General features: G+C 47.5%; 3 protein-coding genes across 3 annotated transcripts in view; 2 read left to right on the top strand and 1 right to left on the bottom strand.

Moving 5' to 3' along the window:
• Positions 1–384: 384 nt before the first annotated feature.
• On the top strand, positions 385–4,154 carry CENPS (centromere protein S). The gene is made up of 5 exons (XM_056330702.1): positions 385–561; positions 815–938; positions 1,291–1,324; positions 2,549–2,615; positions 3,593–4,154. The coding sequence occupies exons 1-5, from the start codon at positions 523–525 to the stop codon at positions 3,746–3,748; spliced, it is 420 nt and encodes a 139-aa protein (XP_056186677.1). The 5' UTR covers positions 385–522; the 3' UTR covers positions 3,749–4,154.
• Positions 4,155–8,215: 4,061 nt separating this feature from the next.
• On the bottom strand, positions 8,216–11,907 carry DFFA (DNA fragmentation factor subunit alpha). The gene is made up of 6 exons (XM_056330701.1): positions 11,748–11,907; positions 11,333–11,494; positions 11,087–11,217; positions 10,437–10,626; positions 9,890–10,044; positions 8,216–9,169 (listed from the first exon to the last, which is right to left on the bottom strand). Exons 1-6 carry the CDS (start codon positions 11,842–11,844, stop codon positions 8,966–8,968), a joined length of 939 nt encoding a protein of 312 aa, XP_056186676.1. The 5' UTR covers positions 11,845–11,907; the 3' UTR covers positions 8,216–8,965.
• Positions 11,908–12,180: 273 nt separating this feature from the next.
• Positions 12,181–15,143, top strand: part of PEX14 (peroxisomal biogenesis factor 14) — an 80,375-nt gene continuing 77,412 nt past the window's right edge. Inside the window, exon 1 of the mRNA XM_056330700.1 lies at positions 12,181–12,729. Within this exon, the coding sequence (XP_056186675.1) occupies positions 12,694–12,729 (36 nt within the window). The 5' untranslated portion in view covers positions 12,181–12,693. The remainder of the gene's footprint in view (positions 12,730–15,143) is intronic.

The raw sequence follows: 15,143 nt of genomic DNA, 5'->3' as shown, positions 1-15,143 counted from the left end.
GCTTGGCCCTGCCCCACGGGCCCAGCCTGGCCTGCCCGCAGCGCACCAGCTGGCTGGTGTCTGATCTCTGCCGGGCACGATTAACTCCTGACGGGGACGATCCGGTGGTGCAGGTACCTCGCAGGGCGTCTGAACAGGCCGGGTGTCGTGAATCGCTGCCGACAGCCGCGCCACGCCGGTTAGTGCGCGGCGCCCGCAGCCCGCCCGCTGCCGGTCCGTCCCTGCCTGGGCGCCTGCCTTTCCTCGCCGGAGAAAATCCTTTGCAAAGCGCCGCTGTTCGGCAACAAGGCGGGGCGGCGGCGGCCGCCTCCTCTGCCCGCTGGGCGGGCTCGGCTCTCCCTCGGGGCGGGAACCGGCCCTGCGCGGGGCGGCTCCCGACATGGCGGCGGTGCGGCCCCGCCCCGCCGCGCTGGGCGGGAAACTGGGCTGGCGGCTGGGATCGCGCGCCTGACGGGAGCCCGCGGCGCTGAGGGGGGATCGCGGCCCTGAGGGGAGCCCGCGGCCCTGAGGGGAGCCCGCCCCATGGAGGCGACGGAGGAGGAGCGGCTCCTGCTCACTCAGGTACGACGGCGTTGGCGTCTCCGCCTCCTCCCCGGGTCCCCAGCGCCAGCAGGATGGGGCTCGCCCGGGACAAGATGGAGCCATGGCGGGGGTGTGTGAGGGGGTATGTGGCCCTGAGTTATAAACGTGGTGTTGCGGGGTGTGTTTGGGTCCGTAAACGGCTGCTTATGTTGGGTCCTTTTTGACGATTTATGCAAGAGCTAACATATCAGTCTGCAGAGACCTGAACTCTCGCTGCCTTGGCTCCTTTCAGAGGCTGAAGGCTGCAGTTCACTACACGGTTGGCTGCTTGTGTCAGGATGTGGCAGAAGACAAAGATGTGCAATTCACCAAACAAACCATTGCAGCTATTTCAGAGATCACCTTCAGGCAGTGCGGTACAGAAGTTTGCATTCTATCTATTTGTTCAAGAGTAGTTGCCACAGGAATGATACTTTAAAAAGATACCACTAGAACTAGGTATCACTGGTGCTTGTTTCTTCTGTTACACCTTTTAAAAGTACAAGAAATAGTGATTTGCTTTTTCAGACCTCGGAAAAGTATTTAAATGTGTGTGGAAATACTGTGTGGGCCACCTGCCTGTGCAAGTGGCACATAATAACAAGTTGTGGTCCCTTCTCCTAATGAACTTGGATAGTTTACGGTCACACATTTGTGACAGCTAGAACTGCAATATATCTCTTCCTACTCAGCATTTTAAAATATGTGATGTCTTTGTGTCTTCTCCAGACAACTTCGCAAAAGACCTTGAAATGTTTGCAAGGTAGGTATTGTAACGCTCAGTTCTTACAAAGGCTTTTTTTTGTTTGTGTGTGTGTGTGTGTTCAGCTGCAATAACTAGATAATCTTTAAAATATGTCTTGTAATTCAAGTTTTAAAGGATTCTGTTGGCTGATTAAGTAGTGGCTGTGAAGTTAGGAAACATACTCCCCTGCAGGTTCTCCCCGATCTTGGAAGTTCATTTATGTGGTACAAGTGATTGTTTAGATTAATGACTGTATTGGGTCTGGCAGAGCCCCATAGCAGCCTTCACAGGGCTGTGCTTGTGTTGGTAGCTAGAAAGGTGGTGATAACGCAGCAGTGTTTTGGCTACTCCTGAGCAGTGATTGCAGCATCCAGGCTGTCTCTCCAACCCTTCCCCCCTTCACCTGTAGGCTGGGGGTGGGCAAGATCTTGGGAGGGGACATAACCAGGACAGCTGACCCAAAGTGACCAACGGGATATTCCATACTGTATGACGTCTGCTCAGATAGAAAAGCAAAGAGAAAGGAGGAGGAATAGGGGGGCATTCGTTATGTATAATGTTTGTCTTCTGGAACAACTTCTACACATACTGAAGTCCTGGTGTCTGGGAAGTGGCCGAACACGGCCTGCTGATGGGAAGTATAGAATAACGTATTTTGTTTTCCTTTGCTTCTGTGTGTGAGCCTTTTGCCATTGCTTTGTTAAACTGCCTTTATCTTGACGCATGAGGGTTTTTTCAATCCTATTTTCTTCCCCCCCCTGTTCTAAGGAAAGGAGTGATAGAGCGGCTTGGTGGCCACCTGGCGTCTAGCCAAGGTCAACCCACCACAATATAGTTGTTAAATGTGTTGATACCTAGCAGTACTGGATGGTTTGGGAGTGACAGATGCTTACTAGCATGCCTGTGTTTCATGTGGTTGCTCCAAGGAGGTAAAGGAATGTTTTAAGGAGTCAGAGCTTAACACAGTGACCTACTGGCAATTAAAAGGGAATGGAACAGTGGTGCTTAAAGTTCTGGTTGTTGAAATTCTAGGGTTTTCACAAAGAAGTGTGGAAATTTAGATATACATGCACAAATTTGTAAAAAAGGTTTTTGTGCATTACAGTTGGAAAAGTTAGGCATGTTTGGTTTACTGGGTCCCTATTAAGCCCATTTAGTTAGTGTTCTTAATTAGATGCTGCATAGCCTTTTACAACTAATGTTGGCAAACCCATTAAGCGGTATTTCTTTAATTTTATGCAGGCATGCTAAACGAAGCACAGTCACTACAGAAGATGTGAAGCTTTTGGCTAGAAGGAGCAATTCTTTGGTAAGATTCACTGTATATTCTGTCTTGCAACATTCTTAAATCAATTGGTTAATTCCTAAGAGCATTTGAGTGAAGGCTATAGATGAAGCAACTGTTGCTTCAGTAATTTCACTAGCTTATTGATGATGGATGGGTACAACCCAGTGATTTTTAAATTTTCGTCTTATTTTGCTTCATGACACTGCTTCAGTGTGGGAATGCAGATCTGATTGCAAGCAGCAGTGTTCTGGTTGCAGCAGGGTTGCTGGGGTTCCAAGTACGAAAGAGCAATAAACAGACACATTACAGCATTGCCAGTCTTGGAAGTAAATGATTCCGTTTTTTCTTGATGTTGTGTTCCTTTGTTTTAGCCTAAGGTCAGGAATACCTTGAGGTGCTAAGTCTGCCAACATTAATACAGGGATAATTCACGTTACTGTATTCTCTCACGTGCTGATCTGTATGATGTTCAGACTTAAATTCACTGGTCTGTTACAACATACCTGTAAATGCTTCCATGAATAATAATAATTTTAATTTTATGTGAGATTTTTTCCTTCCATGAGATTTGAAATACGCAGTGTGAACTTGTCTGAGAAGGCACAGTAAACGCTGGAGCTGAATTTTATGTTCCTAACTATCGTGTGCTCTTACGTCAAGTGGGTGCAGAGTAGTCTTGCAATATTTCTGTACTTACATAGTATCTCTGCAAACTACAGCTCTGAGTACCTGCTAACATTGCTGTCTCAGCAGTAGAGATGGATGTAACATAATTTATAAATCCTAGTCTCGCCAGGGCATTTCAGTATCTGAGGATATTCAGCTTAGACTGAGAGCTTTGTGCAAGAATTAAAACTAATTGATGTTTGTCAAGCCTTTTTGGAGTGTCTGTCATCTTTTTTGTAGTAAGAATTTGCCCTGTTAATGTCTCTTAAATGTTTCTCTCTAATTTCACATGAAGTTCCTCAGTAGATGACCGATTAGTTTATTGTTCTCAGCTAAAGTATATCACCCAGAAGAGTGAAGAGCTTGCATCAAGTAACATGGAGCAAAAGGAGAAGAAGAAAAAGAAGTCCAGTGCAGCTAAGGGAGGGAAAACTCCTGGGGAACAAGAAGCAGCTGTGAATGAAAGTGAAGATTCCAACATGGCATGATTTACCTTTCAAGTAAAGTTTCTGGTCATTTTCTCTTACTCTCATAGAGGAACTGAAGTTAGTCTATTAGAGATTCCTCTTGCAGGTTAGTAACAGTAATGAATCTTTAGGTTTTTAGGTGAACATTAGTTAAATTTTTTTTGTTCCAAAAATGAAAAGCCTGCCAGAATTAAGTAAAGCTTACAGCCAAAATGCCTTAATTGCTCACAAAAAGGTATGTTGCTGTTATTAAAAAGAAAATTCTTCAAATAAAGAGTTTAAAGCAGAACACTTTCACTGACCATGTTACCTCAGTATGTGCAACACCTTCCTAGTCTGACTTCCTTCTTCCTTCCATTTTTGTTTTAATAGCCATATTTCTCACTGTCTTGACAATTAAAAGTTTTGTGCCGTTTTTCACCTGTGACACTGCTGGTGTACAATCTTTGCTTTCACCAAGTTGCATTACATTTCTGATTTTACTATAGTAACATGGCTCTGGGGTGGTGGTCAGAAATGCATCACCGTTGCCCTCTGCTGCACTGAAAGAGGCTTACCAAATGCTGTTGATTCAAATGAAGCAGATTTCAAGTCCCGAGCTATTTAGACAGATACAGCCAAGTGAAATGAGAAGACTGTTGAAGCTACTGCATGGGCAAACTTTATCAAGCAAGAATATGCTTGCCAAGGATAGTCTAAAATAGGCAGCAAGAGAGGAAAGACTCAAGCACTGTTTTTCTTGCTCAGCCCTTGACTCATGAGACAAGCTCTTCCTTGAAGCCACTTGTTCCTCCTTGAAGGATACAGCTTGGGGCAATTCCCCAAAACCAAGTTTAAAATCATCAGGTTCTAATTTTAGTAAGACTTGTACCGTAAATACTACCCCAAGATAAAGAAGGTACCAGATGACAGCATTTTTTATCACCCTTGAGAACTTACCGGTGTAGCCTTGCTCCTTGTTTAAAGCCCTTCTCTCGAAAGAGTGCACTTTCTAGAGTAGAGTCACTCAGCTATACATGACACAACAGAAAAAGAATAATGCTCTGGTCTGCTTACATGTGGTCTCTTTTATTCTTGCTCTGTATTTGAGCTGTTAAGCAGTAGTGGATAGGGGGGAAAACCTATGCCTTTTGTAGGCTGTAACTATCCAATATCGATCAAGTGCTACTGCATAGAGGAAAATAGGAATGGCACGAATCTCTGTGTCTGGCTCTATACAGAAAATCTTACACAATGACACTTAAATACCCTCCCTTTCCCCTATCCCAACCTGTTCCACTTCCAGGGATGAGATATCTTTTAGAATTCTACTGACTGATATAGGCTAGGTAGGTAATAAACCAGTAATTTTGTAATCAACAGGAAGTAAATCCTCTTGGCATACCAGTGCTTACATTATTCAGTTTTCATATAGGTTTTGGGTTTAGGTTTTTTTGGTTGGTTGGTTTAGTTGGGTTGAGTTGTGGTTTTGGTTGGTTGGTTTGTTTGTTAATTTTTATTTTTTTAATTGTTTTAATGCTGCTATACATTACTTGCTTTCTTGAAGTTCATGTATTAATGTAAATAAAGAGCCTTTATTTACATTAATATGCCCTGGTTATCAACCCAATCCCACAGGAGATACAAAAGGTTTTTCTTGGTACTTTAAGGGAAGAATCACTAATGCAGTGCTGAAGATCATTAACTGAGGATACTCATTCATGGCAAATCTGTTGCTGAAGAAGGAATCTGTTACAAGGTAGTTTTGTCTACTTGAATGTATTAATGATGAAGACTTTGACTCAAGGCTTTGATGTTCTAAAAGTTTTACCCTGAAAAACGTCATGGCAGCCACCCCAGGTTTTCACACATCTTCTGGCTGTGTTTTAGACCTTTCATAGTGTGTCCTTCCCTCTTGAACACCTATACAAAATCTATCTTTATGAATCATAGGCAGGTCAGTCATCCTGTTCAAAAGTTACAGCTTCTTAAGTACTACAGGAATAAAATCAAGGAAATGCTAATTTTTGCATAGTTAAAAGTGTCTGTGCAGCTTAAATAAGCTCAAGTGAATCAAAGATACTTCATGTCTACAAAATGTACATCTAGTTTAAGGTTAAATTAGATTACAGAGCATGTTTTAGGTGGATGGTTTCTCCTGACTTGCGTAGGTAATATAAGCAAAATATGATCGAGTATCTTTTGCTCTTATCCACTTCTGTCTCTGAAGAAGCAACTTCTGTAGGGATCTGGTTACTAAGACATGCATAGTTCTATTGTAGTTGCTTCTATTGTTCATCCTATTCCTTTCTTGAGTAGAAAATTGGTATTTATTTCACAGGACTCCTTGGCCTTTAAAAGCATCAAGCATTTTGAAAACATAGTAACTATCTTTCAAGAGGAAGGCCTAGTGGATGTTTGTTACACAGCTGTTTGTTGGTGGGGTTTTTTTTTGAGGTCATTACGCCCAGCATCACAGGAAGAGAGATCATGTCTTCAAGTTTGTTAGCTCTGATGTTCTCACTTGTCCTCATATTAAATCTCCTGTAACTTCCTCTCCAAATACACATACGCTAATGGTATACAATACAGAAGGTGCTGGCTAAAGGCTAAAGACAGTTTACTGAAAAGCTTTCTCATTATTTGCTGTGGAAATACTCTGTCTGGCAGCATCTCCTTGTTATCACCAACAGGGAATTCTAGTTATGAACCAACTTTCCCAATGTAATGATCTAAAGATCTATAGTAAAGTCTACGGTAAAAAAAAGATCAATTTTTACAGGTAACTGTAAAATTTAAAAATCTCATTAAATGGAGATGTTTTAGCAGTTTTCATTTTTTATTGTGCTATTAAGAGAGATCCAAGAAGCAATACATAGTCTATAAATAAAAAAACCCCAAAACATAAAACAAAAAGGATTTTTGATAGAAATTACAAGGTGATATGCAGCATTGAAGTCTCTTAGCCAGTAGTTAATTGCTGCGTATTCTTCATGGAAACTTCTGAGCTTTAAAGAGAGTTAAGTATTACATACCTGCTCTTTTTGCAAATAATAGTCAATATTACTATTAAACTGCCAGCTCAGCTTTAGGATAGAGTAAAACTGCAGCCCCTATCAGATTATGAAAATCTGATTTGTTAAAATTTTTTGTTCTATTAGAACAGAACACTTAAGACAAAAGTAACAGTTTTAAATCATACTGGGCTAGGTCCAGTTGACAAATTGAATTCTGTAACATAAGAACGGCAACATTTAATAATTTACAGACAACTAAAGGGCTCTAACCTTGATAAAAGAGGAAAAAGCAGCAATGAAAACCCTGCATTTGTTTTTTTCCTTAAGGCTAGACTGGAAGGACCACCACTGCCTTCCTAACAACAACGATCAGCACGGTCCCTCTAACTCCATGTCAGAGTTTGCCTGGAATTAGGTGAGTTAAATATTCTTAATAACACAGGATAGAAATAATTATGCTATCTGCTATATTAAGTAGATGTGGAAAAGCCACAGGTAAAACCCTTCTTTCCTCTTTGTACAGCTTGAGGAGTAGGATTTCCATTGCCAAGCTGAGCTTGAAAAAAGCAAAAGCATTGCAGCTTTGAGCAAGACTGAAAAACTGGCTTACAATGGAGGGAACAGTAACCGCAAGCTGAGACATAAGCTCACATAAAAAGCTTGCTGACAGCTGGTCTGCTCAATGCGTGCTATCTCAATTGGTAGCCAGCATAATTAGCTTTGAGTGCAATAGAGTGTCCTTCAAAAATTCTGTTAATGCACAGACATGTATGCTATTTCAGAAAGACCTGAACATAAAAAGCTTGTAATAAGTAGCTATTTAAAGCAGCAGGAAACTGTTTTACCTGCCATGGCCTATAATGTTGCAAGGCAGAAGTGTATGTTCTAAGAAGCAATTACTTGCCCTAGCAAAACCGATGGACCAAAAAGTTGCCTGCAAGCTTCCCCCCTAAAGCCAGTCAATTCCCATATGGGTAGGTTCATCTGCAGTTACACCCAGTATTTTTGCTTACCTGCTCAAAGGCACTAAACTGTTTTTAATATTTATTAGTTACACTGGCAGTCTAACTTTGTGTGCCGTAATTCAACCAGAATGTCTCCATGCAGTGCATTCATCTGAATGCCTGCTGTAGGAATACCGATCAGTTGGCATCCCGTGCCATTTAAGGTCACGTTAAATCAGAGGGTTTTGCATGATATTAGAAAACACTGGCACCTACTAAAACCGTCTCAGGAGTTTCAGCTCACTTTTCAGATTTTTTTCATACACATCTTCTGTTCTCACAAGGGAAGAAGAGATTGTGCCAGGTGAGAGTTCTGGTGCAGTGCAACCAGTACAAATATGCATTCTACCTAAATACTTTGAACAGGTTAAATATAGAGTACTTCTGTATTTAATTTCTTCTTCCTCTATCTTTAAGGTAATACGGTACTTACCAGCACATTCTTTAATCATAGCAGGTGGTGGAAATATCAAGCCTAGTCCCAACAGTAAGGTAAAAAGGTTTTAATGGTATTAGAAAAGATGACTTCAACACATTTAAAAATAAGCCAGTTAATACAAAAGCATCATGATACTACACTAATGATTAGGAGAGTAATACAGACAGGCCAAATACAAGTCTTCTCCCCACAGCCTTAGAAAGCAAGTATTTCCACTTTTGCTGTATTTTACAAGTTAGTGCTTACACGGCACCCAAGAGGCTAGAGTTCCTTACAGAAAAAGCACAGAAGTTGATGGGACTTTGAATTTACTTTAACTGATTAAATCGGCATAAGAATTCAAGTTCCTAGACCCCAGGCTGGAGCTTAAAGCCAGACAGCAGCTGGCTAACCCCTCTGCCCTGTTCATGAACTGTGCCTCAAAGCGTCCTCCAGAGGTCTTCCATCCTTCACATGCAAAATGGGAGGACAAAGTAAGCAAACTGCCTGGGGCTTCAGAAGGTAGATCCATCATTATCAGATAGAAGCTTCTGGCTCCCAACCAGGCATTCAAAGCTGAATCCCTACATGCTGTGTTTAGCAATACCATTGTTCTAGTATTCCGCAAAAAGTCAAAATCCTTTTTGTTACACATGATTTTGAATCATCACAGGATTTTAAGCCTCAGGACAATGTCCAGATTTTAGTTCTCTATAGCCAGACCACAGTATGACCAGCAAACTACGGCTCCCAGCATATACCTTTGCTTGTATTGTTTTTTCTTTTGCATTCAACTCAAACTGCAAGCAGCACTACAGTCTTATTTTTTGCGTTTTGAACTAAGCCAGTCTCCCCAGGGTAGCGTTTTCTTGCCCTTTGACATGCTCCTCAGGGAATGCAAAGTCTGCACTTGCTGTAGACGCCTGGAGAGCTCCTGATCACAGGCTTGCTGCAGCGCTTCAGCTTTCTGCTTGTCCCATCTCAGAGCCGAGGCCAGGGCTTGTGCGTCTTCTTTCAAGACCAGCTGTAGCAAGACAGATTTCTAACAGTCTCTGCTACTGATGCTCCTCCACCACTGACCCCTCTGCCCACATTAAGAACACCCATAATGAGACACCTGTTTAGTACGGGCCGTTTGGTATTGAAGATGTTCCCAGCTTTCATCATCTATCCTGTGGGCCAGTGGATTTTCAATATTCTACCAACACCTAGAGCTTGAAGCTATACTCAGACATTCAAAGGAATAGAAAGCAGTTATGTACTTTCTACAGCAGGGAAAAGCAAGAGTAGCAAGTTCATAGCCTTAGAAAGAATACACTTTCTAATGGTTAAGGTTTACAGAGAATTTCCTTTCCAAGCTATGGGCTTATTTACACTGTTTTTCCAAAATAATGAGTTTTAATTTTGACTTGGGATGTATATAGGAAATACAGCTAGATGCATCTGCGTACAAAAAATCCCCTTGCTGCTAAGTTGGCTGTGTGAAGCACTGGCTGACAGTGATTTGGCAGAGATCAAAATTATATTTGTGGCTTTTCTGAGGTTGGACTAGAGTACTTGGGAGTACTCAGAGCTCCAAGCAGGGGGCAGTGTTACTGAGGAAAAGAAACAGATTAAAGCTCCCCACTTTTGAGACTGAGATATATTGACATTAGCACCTCCAGAAGCAAGGACAGCTTCCCCTGTAACCTCTCTCTCCAGAGGGAGAGATTTGCCAGAATATGGTTATGTCATTCTCACCTACCTCTAGATCTTGACTGTCCAAGCAGAGCTCTGGTGCAGGCTTCTCTTTCAGGGCAGCAAGGATCTGGTCACTGAGCACTGTTTTGGCTGAAGTGCCTGTACTGCTTGTACCTGTGTCAACCACATCCATCTCCTTTCTTGGTACAGTCTCGGATTCTGAAAAGTAGCAGAATCACTACAGCCCGTGACAAACACAGGACAGGAAAAGTGGCCCGGATTGCTTGACCATTTTGAGATTAATAAAATACACATTTGATCTATGTGCATTCGCTGACTTAAGAAATCCATAATGTTAAGGATGACAATATGATTTAAGCTTTTCCCCCAGTATTCTACTTTCAGGCCTTGTGAAAAATGTGACACAGCAGTGAGAGGACTCTGGGTCTCACCCAGTCAGAGAATTCTTATGCAATGCCAGCTATTACATCCACATTAACAGCTGCTAAGCAAGTGACTCACTCCAGTCCTTCACTCTGCCTTGCTTATTCCACTCAACTATTTCAGGCATCTCTGATAAGCTCCTTCTCTAGCATCCTAATGCTCCCTACCTGCGACTTTGCTTAAGATATGGTCTTCGTTTTTCAAGGCCTCTAGGTAGAGTTCCAGGAGTTGTCTTGACTGGCGTTCTTCTTCTCGCCTGTCCAGCACCTGCTGCAGGGTGTCCTGCAATACTTGGATTTTGGTGTGACTTTGGGCAAGTTCTTCTGCCAGGTCTGAACGTGGTACATCAATAAGCACCTTTAAAAAATGGGAGTGCTCCTGTTACACAGACTAACTCATTCCGTTACACTGATTACAGAACAAACAGCGAGCCACCTGAACAACAGAGCCTCCACCTTCATGAAACCCAGCTTGTTTCACAAGGTTTCTTGTCATAGCAAGCCAGCCTAGTTATGAGAGGCTGTAGTGGCACTCCACCAGCCAGAAGCCAAAAGCATCCAGGAAGGTGTCAAATTATGTGCATTTTTAACGAAATCCTTTAACTCCTGGCAATCAAAGTACAACTTCTTAAGGGTGCACGGGAAAATGAAAAAAATGAAAGCAGATAGCCTGGCGCCTGGGAAGCTGTGTGCTGCAGGGGGACAAGAGGCAGCTGTTGCCATGCCTCGCCACATACAAGGCGTTAAGCTGCCAGACGCTCAAATCCATCAGCTATGGAAACTACCAACGGTATGAATTAGAGGTTTCCCTGCTGTACCTGGAGATCTTCTTCAGACATCAAGATGATATTAGACAGGTCATCCTTCAGTTGCCTGGCCAACTGCTTCCACTTCTCTGTGCCACTGTCCACTTCATCTGCAGGCTCCGAGAGCCAGGCTGTTCCGCTATCTGACACAAGAGCCATCAGTTTTGTGGGTCATTCCTCATCCACCTGAGACAGCCTAATGTCACCAGGTGTGTTGCAGACGCCCTCCCCTTCCCTGCTCCCTCATCCACACAGTACCTAAGCTTTTGCCAGACCATTTCTCATTCTTGGCCAGCGCCACAAACTTGGTGTTAGGCGGCAAACACAAAAAGTAATCTTCGTCATCCACAATGGTGCCATCCTCTGCCAGGACCAGGGTGATGGGCTCCCTGGCCTTGTCAATAGCCAGAACGCCACTAGCTGCAGAACAGAAAAAAAACGTAACAGAACGCAGCGAGGCGCCGCCCGGGTGCCGCGCCCACCACAGGCGACCCGCGACCCGCAGCAGCCGGGACCAGGGGGCAGGGGCCGGGGCCGCGCTGCGCCCGCACCGCCCCCCGTCCAGCCGCGCAGCCCGCTGAAGGCGCGGTGCGGTGCCGTTCCCACGCCTCCGCCCGCGGCAGCCGCCACCCGGGCCCCGGCCCGCCGCACAGCGCGGGCAGCCTCCCCTCACCCTTGTCGCGCAGCTCCCGTAGGCAGGAGGCCGCCACGCCGTGCTGCTGCCGCCCGTCTCGCCGCCGCACCAGGCAGCGCTTCAGCGGCACGGCCATGGCGGCGGGCGGCGCGGGGCTCGCCGGGACGGGCCGCGCGGGGAGGCGGGGCCGAGACGGGCCGCCGGGAGGGGGAGCGGCCGGGGGCCTCGCCGCTCGTCACCGCTCTGCCGGGCCCGCCCCCCGGCCGCTGCCGGGCCGTTGTAACGTGAGTCCGCGGCAAATCCCGTCAGCCTCGGCAGCGGCTGGATCGCGTGCCAAGCACGGCAGAGGAGCGCGCCTGGGCGTCTGCAGAGCGCCCAGCCCCGCGCAGACCGCTGTGCTGCCCGTGGCCCTCCCGTATAGGTGCGGCGCAGTTGTAGCATAAGCAGAAAAAGCCCGGGCACGCGATAACGCCGCCGCGGCGTGTATCAGTACCGGGGCGCGAGCCCCCGCGCTGCCAAGCGAAGGGCGCCCCTCGGGCGGCTGAGAGCGGGGCCTGCCGTTGTTTGTGCCCCCGGGCAGGCCCCGGCAGCCGCAGTAGCGCGACAGCAATGCGCGGTGCCGTATCCATGGTTACGCGCCGAGGCCGCGCACGGCGGGCTCTGCCGCGCCGCCCAGAGCGGCGCCGGTTTTGTCAATGGCCCGGCTGGCCAGGCTGGGCAGGACGCTGCGGCCCACACGGTCTCGCAGTCCCAGGCGTGCCGTCCTCACGCCTGCCCCGAGTCGCCCCACCCGCTGGCTCCCGTCCCGGCGGTGGGGGCCGCAGAGGCCGGGGATTCACGGCGGCAGTGGGTCCCCGCGGGGCTCATCGGTGCGCCGGCGTTCGACTCGTTCTGCCTGCAGTGCGAGCCGGTGGGGCCACGCGGGGGAACGGCGGCGAGGGCGTTCCATCGGTTGGGCGGGGATGGATTAGCTGGGCCTGGGAAGATGGCCGCTTCGGAGCAAACGGAGCAGCCCGGCCAGGTAAACGGGGCCGGCGCTCTGCCGAGCGAAGCGGTGCGGGCGGCGGGGCCGGGCTGGGGTGGGGTGAGGCCGCTGCTGCCGCGGGGAAGCGGGCGGGGGGGCGACGGGAGGGCACCGCGCCTGTCCCTCCCGTCCCTCCTGTCTTCTGCCCTCCCCGCCTCCCCGCGCACGCCCCGCTCCCCGTGCCGCCCCCGCACCTGTCGTAACGGTCGCCGCCGCCGCGGGGCCTCTGGCTGCGGGGGCCCGGGCGCCCGGGCGGCAGCACCGGCCCTGTGAGGCGGCGGCGGCCTCTGGGCTGCGCGCCGCGCTCCCCCGTCCGCGGGCGGCCCTGGGCGCGGGAGAGGGAGTCAAGGGCCGCTGCCCGGCGGCGCCTCCTCACGGCCGGCTGGCGGGGGGGACGCAGGCCGCCCCCCTGAGCAGCCCCGGGCGCAGCCTCTCCTCCCGGGGTGCGGGTCCGCCGCTTGGCTGCCTGCCCCGCGCGGCGGCGGGGGCTGGTGCGGGCCGCCCCTCCGCAGCCACTCTTGCCGGGGTGCTGACTGCCGGGCCCGGGCTGCAGGCGCGCTTCCATCCTGGGGGTCAGTCTGGAGCTCAGTAAAGCTCTTGAGCGTGGGGGGGGGGCAGTGCAGCCAGAGGGCAGGGGGCGGCTGGATTTCGAGGTGAGGTGGAGTACCAGTTAGAAATGTTTCTGCCTCGCCACTGCGAGGGGGGAAGGTCCTCGAAGCAGCAGCGTGAAAGGGCAAAGCAATGGTGGATGTAGTGAAAGCGTTGTCAAAAACTGAATGGGGAGGATAAAAGAGAAATGTAAGTGCTGGCTTGAGTGTGTGCTCAAGACACATACTGAAAGCTTAAAATGTTTTTAAACTGGGAGCTGAAATGAATGGGGGAGCCAAAGGGAAAAATGGAACTATGAGGTACTTGTATGCAGCATAGGTTTCCCTTCACTGGCCTGCTCACGATCCAGGGTAACTTGTATTTAATTGCAAACTCCACCTAGCTCAAGTTTAGGGACCTCCTGGCAGCTCTCTCACCTTACCTGTATCTCGGACAGACTCCCAAGCAGGAGTTTTATAAAATCCTTTAGGTGGGCACAGAGGGCCATCCTGCAGTCTGCAGGAGATGAAAGGCCTGGCTGTTTCAGCAAGAGGTTAGAAAACAGCAAAGTCTGCCACTGACACGCTTTGGTATGCTATCATTCAAATCTGCCCGCATTTGACTAGATCACTGTGAATCTCCCTGTTGAACCTTTTATTCTGGACTGAGGGGGCTGAGTTTGTAGGGAACGTTGTTGAACAAAACTGAAATAGAAATCAATTCCATAAAATTCATACTCTTGACTAACCAGATCTCCTCCTAGGTTATGAAAGGCCAAGTTACCAAACTCACACTCAGCTTGCTGGGCGGTTGTGCCTCAGCCATGTGCTTTCATCAGCCATAGTTTGAGGTGCAGGCATTACAATCCATTCCTCATGCTTTCAGAATGAGGAAACCTGAAACAACCTGCAACTGATCCATAAGCCGCTTGAGCAGTCAGTCTGCAAGGCAGTTGACTAGAGGTTTCTGAGAAAGAAATCAGGTTAATTGGCAAATCTGGTTGCCTGAGAAACTTTGAAGTTCTCTTGTTCAGATGTAGTATCCTCCCATTGCCCCCCCCCCCCCCCCCTTTTTTTTTTAACATTTATTTAGTGTAGCTTTACCTCAAAAGAAGGTTTGATGTTTGGAAAGTTAAAAGTCTTGTGTGTAGCCAGAGCATCCCCTGGGTTTTAAAATTAGGGACATGAGGAAAGTCACTCTGTCACTGTCTCCATAGTGAAAAATGGGAGCAGTAACTCTTACCTTACGTGTAATGTGGAGAGTTTTCCAGGTATTGTCTGTAAAGAACGTAGTGCAGTTAATGCTTGTGATTTTTAACATAATCCAAGTTAATGCTTGGAGTTAATTTCTAGATCAGGAAGAATCTGAGATAAGGCAGAATACCCAGGCCACAAAGTTAATTTTTCACCACAGAGAGACTATTTTGTGTCAGCTCTGATGAGGTGGGAGGTGGTCTGAAGCCACTGTGGGTGAAAATGGTCAATTAACTGTTCCTCTGCTGGATTCTGTCATGTTGTACGTAGACATGTTGGATTTTCCGGCAACAGCAAAATGGTTGCACCCCTTTTGGCTCCTGGCCTGTCATGACTTCATTAGTGGCAGAGTTTGTTTAAAGGGCAGCTCTGGGGGTCTGCCTTTAGTGCTCAAGTTCAGCTAAAGGGTGACCACACAAACATCTACCCCCTCTACTCACACATCCAGAGCAGTCCTTCTTCTGTATTAACTTTCCTCCTTCTGCGCGTTGTGTGCTTGTGTGGAGACAGAAGGTCGTTCTGGCTATTGGTGGCTGCTGCTGACAGATACCCCCATCTTCACCCTCTAGT

This window comes from Falco biarmicus, chromosome 3 (genome assembly GCF_023638135.1).
Source record: "Falco biarmicus isolate bFalBia1 chromosome 3, bFalBia1.pri, whole genome shotgun sequence".
NCBI lineage: Eukaryota > Metazoa > Chordata > Aves > Falconiformes > Falconidae > Falco > Falco biarmicus.
The sequence above is the reverse complement of the archived record's forward strand: the minus strand, read 5'-3'. Positions and strand labels throughout refer to the sequence as shown.